The sequence below is a fragment of the Triticum aestivum genome, chromosome 2B (assembly GCF_018294505.1).
Source record: "Triticum aestivum cultivar Chinese Spring chromosome 2B, IWGSC CS RefSeq v2.1, whole genome shotgun sequence".
Lineage (NCBI taxonomy): Eukaryota > Viridiplantae > Streptophyta > Magnoliopsida > Poales > Poaceae > Triticum > Triticum aestivum.
This window is the reverse complement of record NC_057798.1, coordinates 540066564-540071745: the sequence shown is the minus strand read 5'-3', so window position 1 is coordinate 540071745 and position 5182 is coordinate 540066564. Positions and strand designations below refer to the sequence as shown.

Sequence of the window (5182 nt, the reverse complement as noted above, 5' to 3'; positions counted from 1 at the left end):
AAACTGATCAGCAGGACCATACACCACAATTAGCTCCCATTTTCTTCAGGCCCTGTTTGGATTGCCGTTTTTCTTTTAAATACACCTGTAAAAAATACACGTAGGCACCCACCGGTTTTGTTTCCAGCCGGAAAACACTTGTGTCCGGTAAGACACACTTATAAATTTAGTACCCCCGTATTAAATTACACCGATACCAAGCGTGGCCTCAGGGTATCCCCTTGGAACAGTAACATGCTAAGGAAATATCTCCCCTTTGAAATGTTACCTACTTCAAAAAGATCATCATTAACTCCAGCTAGGAACCTCCCCATATCACCCATGAGCTAAGCACCGCACAACTGGTGGGTTCCTGGAATGCAGTAGGTACAGAAAAACCGTATCTGCACTGCAACTGCATTTATTTGCGTTCATTTCTTTACCTACCGTCATTGTAGATCTTCATATGGACAACCAGATGCTTTTCTTTGATTAAAGCAAGTTCTGCGTATTTGCGTTCATTTCTTCAGCTACTGTCTTTGTAGACCTTAATACGGCTAACAGGGCGCTTTTCTAAACGACAGGTATCTGTGCTCGTTATGAAAAGAAAATCATGGATATCAACCCGATGGCCAGGAACTTCACTTATGACATCACCGACCTGTACAATTTCATCGATGGACTAGCGGACATCAGTGCCCTAGTGTGAGTACAATTTCACATTAACTTTCAGAGCGTTGAATCACAAAAGCAAAACAACTAACCATACTTTGGTCTGCCACTGCAGGTATGATCATCAACTTCAAGCTTTTCTGCCATATGACAGGCAGTGGATAAAACAGAAGATGTTCCAGCACCTCAAGAACCAGGCACGGCAGTAGCCAGCCGCTGGTTCTGATTAACAGAAGCAAGTGTACAAGGTGGTATCTGCCGGTTGTCTGTAGTTTCGGGTTGGTGTGAGAGATCTAGGGTTCATGTGCTAATTGTAAGAGAGAAGATGATCGATTTGCTATCTGCCATTTCTGACGTGACACTGTAGTATAAATGAAAGGCTTGCCTGTGTGTGTCTGGCCATGAACGGATGAGCGATTAGTATGATAATAAAGTGATCACTTTGTCTTCAAATTTGACAACACTTTGTCCTCATTCAAATTTCAGTTATTCAAGGCCCTCCCTGGCCCCAACGGGTCAATGAACTTGGCAGAGGAACTCGTGTCTCAAGATAGAAACTCTTATGCTGTTATGCAATGTCAATTGTCCCACATAACATATGCTAGATCTGTACTTCGGTTTTTCACCGTCAACTCTACCATCCAAAATGAGGTAAAGAAAAGACGGTTTTCACCATTACATTCTGCTCGTGCCTGTGATACACAGGGTTGGTAAAACACATGCCCTGGGGAGTGGGGAGTTTAGAATAGAGTACCACGTGTACTGAAATACTAGCACTTCACACCCACAAAGAACAATATTCTCAAAACGCCAAACATTTCAACCATAACCATGGTGAAAGTTACAGGTTTTAACTCAACTGAAGGGAATGGGGAAGAAACATTGAATAGGCAAAGGAACTGCTCAATACATGATTGAATGGATTGATATTGTATTATTCTATCTTGTTCTACATTAAGAAAAGAAAGAAGAAAATGTATGCTTCACTTGCTACTCGGCTGCTTCTACCTATACAAAATACAGATAAACAGAAATTGTGTACATTACTTTTGTAGCAAACATTATCTTGCTAGACAGCTACCGAAACGTATAATCAGAAGGCCAGGGCGTAAATGGATCATGAATCAACCCTCTTACGAATGAGATGATCACCCAACTGTTCTAGTCTTGTTCATCAGTGGCATCAGCTCTACATCATCTCCTACATCATCAGTCACTTTGATTCTCTCATCTTGAACATCCTCAATGGAAGGATGACAACTTGAATCATCCGCAACAACGACGGAAAACTGAGCGCTGCCCGATCCATCCTTGACAGCTTCTGTAGGTTCGTCATCGTGAAGCATCTCCGCAGGAAGGAGCGTCGAGTTCTGGTCGCTTTGAGGGACAAGAAACAGCAGCATCAGCGGAAGCAGCCTCGAGACGTTTCTGATCAACACAACCGCCCAAAGGTTACTGAACTCCGATCGAGTCACATTCAGCGTGTGCAGCAGCAGGCCACCCCACCAGGCAGACATAAGCAGCCCCACATTTTGTATTGACATGAGCAGTGCATAGAAGGTTCCTTCGATGCCCGGAGGGCAAAGCTTGGAGCAAAGCACGAGAACCGGCATCCACTGAAGCTTGCCGACCATTACAGAAACGCCGCAGTCGATCACCGCGAAAACGTAGTCTGGTATGCCGACCTTCGTGTTTAGTCGGGTCACTAGCGCTAGATCAAGCATCCCTGTCAGGCTTGACAGCACCTGACCCCATAAAAGCATGCTGCGGAAATTGTAGTCCTTCAGAGCACTTTGGTATAGCACAACCCCGAGTAGTGAACCCACTGCACCGACTGCATAGATTACACCAATAAATTCCTGTGACAATGCAAATGTTCCATGAGTTTCTTTGGCAACAATTGAGTATCATAAATCTCAGTGTAACCTATAGCACATCCATGCAAGTTTGGTTAGGATCTGATTGGGACTGCTATTTTGGAACATTTGAGCAGATTGGCATGCCATCTTCAGAAGCTTATTAGTTGAATTTGAATTTACATTGCTTTAGCTATATTAAGATATAGTGCACAAATACCATGTCCATCTACTTATGGATCCTACATAAAGAAATTATGTGGTATCAAAGTGGCCAGGCATCTGTTTGAAACACCACCTGCCTATAGAGATTTAACCATTAATGCCATGTTTTTATCCTTTTAGATTCCTAGTCTGTGATGATGATATGTGCACACCTCAGAAAACCCTGGTCCAGTTAGTCGATCTGTGTACCAGTAGAACATTCCTCCTTGGATGTCCAGGCTTAGATTGAGCGAAACATATATGTACAAACACGGCCGCCAGACTTCAGGGCACTTCAGTGTTGTCCCCATTGACTGAATTGCTTTGTAGAACTTCTTATGAACCTGATTTAGCAAAGGCCTTAAATGTCATTAGTGTGCAAAGACTGCATTCAGCAATTCAACCCAACAAAAAGGTTGAGTGTGCTGTCTGACCTGCTTGTAACTGAAGTTTGTCACTCGGCTCTCCTTCAGCAGAATCCCAGCTGAGAACACCAGTGCTGAGGGGATGCTCAACAAGCCAAGAGCCCCCTTCAAACAACAAGCACAAGACATATCATTCTCCGAGAACATCGAATTCGCATGCTGCGGCATGTGAGGAACAAGGATTGATAGCATATACTCCCTCCGTTCCAAAATAGATGACTAGAGTCATCTATTTTGGAACGGAGGGAGTATATGCTAGCTTAACAGGAGACCCAACGGACCTGGGCTCCCATGGAGTGGACAAGAAGGCCGCTGATGGAGTACCCAATCAATGACCCAAATGAGGAGCAGAACCCACACAGGCTCTGCATGTCGGCGGCGAGGGGCGGGTGTGTTATGCTGTTCTGCGCAACCAGGGCGTCCAGCGTCACGTCGGCTATCGCCGCGCCTGCGCTCTGCGCCGTGAGGGCTAGAACCGCCGGTATGAGCCCCAGATTGCTTTGCAGGGAAATCATAAGCATAGATGTGGCGCCAATCACGCCTGCATTAACCTCAGAACACAGAGCATCAGGATGCCAACCCTGAAAATGATGTTGAGTCTGCCTGTGTGTGTGTGTGTGTGTGTGTGTGTGTGTGTCTGTGTGTGTGTGTGGTGGAATCAAGAAGAGATCCCCAATCTTTTCACCTGCGAGAAGGAAGTAGGGGCGGCGGCGGTACCCGGCGACGGGCACGACGTCGGTGAGCAGGCCCCAGATGGGCTTGACGACCCACGGCGAGTCGACGATGCCCTGGTAGAACTGCGCCGCTGACGGCTGGAGGCGCAGCACGTCCTTGCTGTAGTACGAGGCGGCGACCACCCCGACGGCGTTGCCCACGCCCTGGCAGGCCCCGTAGACGGCGAAGACGGCGAGCACGAAGCTCCAGTGCAGCTCGCGGGAGAGCCGCCGCAGCCAGCGGAAGGGAGAGGCGACGCCGCATTCAGCGCCGCCGTCGCGGGGACCACTCTCGGCACCGGCGCCGCCAGCTTCTTCGAGTGGCCCGCCCTCCTTGGCGTCGGGATCCATCATAGGAACAGCAGCCCTCGAGGAACAATTTCTTCCGAGGCTTCTTGGGGATCTGCGGCGAAGCCACCGGAAACCGCGCGGCAGGAATGCGAGCCGCGGCGACCGGGCGGTTGGCCGCCGGGAGAGGCCGACGAGCACGAGATGCGTATATTTTCTTGGTGAGCTGACTGGCTAGCAGTAGCTGAGCACGAGGCGAAGTGTTCGACGGGTCTCCCGGTGTTTGGTTTGACTTCGACTCGCAAGTCGCAAATTGTTTCTACACTAACGAGAAGAAACGCTTGTGTCCTCGAAAAGTCAGGGCATTGTGCAGACACAGACGCCGGAGTTCATCAGAGAATGGGAATCTCCGAGAGGAAGTGGAAGGGAAAGGGAAAGGCCGTGATGATTTTCTGATTTGATTTGCCGGCATTGAGCGACGGTGATGTTGAAAGGCATTCACTCGCTATCAACAGATGATCCATGAAAAGGATCACACGTGATGTCACATTCTTGGCTATTGCTTTGCTGTGATTATTACAAAATGGATCCACTAGAACACCCTCGTGACTCGTGAGGGTATGACCAATGCATAGCTTTAGGATGATGACTCGCGTGCCGTGTAAGATTGGATATCAAGGCGAGTCTTTCTCTCACGATAAAAACGATGCCGTCTACACTACACGTGATTAACCTTCTTATTTACATGGCTCGAGAAAGTGAATACGGTTGTTATAAATTCTTTCACCAAATTGAATGATATGTAAGGCCCCTTGTTGCAAAGAGGGTTTCGGTGCTCAGAACCATTGCAAAAGTCACATTATTTGTCTTGATGTCATCACAGTCAAGATCTAACATAAAAAATGACATGACCATAGCAATGGGCTCAAGCATCAAACCCCTCTTTGCAAACACCAACTTACAGAAAGTGTTCACAACTAGTGTAAACACACCTGAAGCCACGTAAACAAGAAGGGAAGGTGCATGTGGTCCACGCTATTTCAAC

The 5182-nt window shown here is 47.5% G+C and overlaps 2 protein-coding genes across 2 annotated transcripts in view; one reads left to right on the top strand and one right to left on the bottom strand.

Moving 5' to 3' along the window:
• LOC123045922 (uncharacterized) overlaps positions 1 to 1112 on the top strand; it is a 7593-nt gene extending 6481 nt beyond the window's left edge. Inside the window, exons 4-5 of the mRNA XM_044469169.1 lie at positions 564 to 684; positions 767 to 1112. Coding sequence (XP_044325104.1) covers positions 564 to 684; positions 767 to 860 — 215 coding nt within the window. The 3' untranslated portion in view covers positions 861 to 1112. The remainder of the gene's footprint in view (positions 1 to 563; positions 685 to 766) is intronic.
• Positions 1113 to 1538: 426 nt separating this feature from the next.
• LOC123045921 (probable folate-biopterin transporter 2) lies at positions 1539 to 4562 on the bottom strand. The gene is made up of 5 exons (XM_044469168.1): positions 3822 to 4562; positions 3418 to 3677; positions 3146 to 3241; positions 2885 to 3055; positions 1539 to 2510 (listed from the first exon to the last, which is right to left on the bottom strand). The coding sequence occupies exons 1-5, from the start codon at positions 4201 to 4203 to the stop codon at positions 1800 to 1802; spliced, it is 1620 nt and encodes a 539-aa protein (XP_044325103.1). The 5' UTR covers positions 4204 to 4562; the 3' UTR covers positions 1539 to 1799.
• Positions 4563 to 5182: the final 620 nt, after the last annotated feature.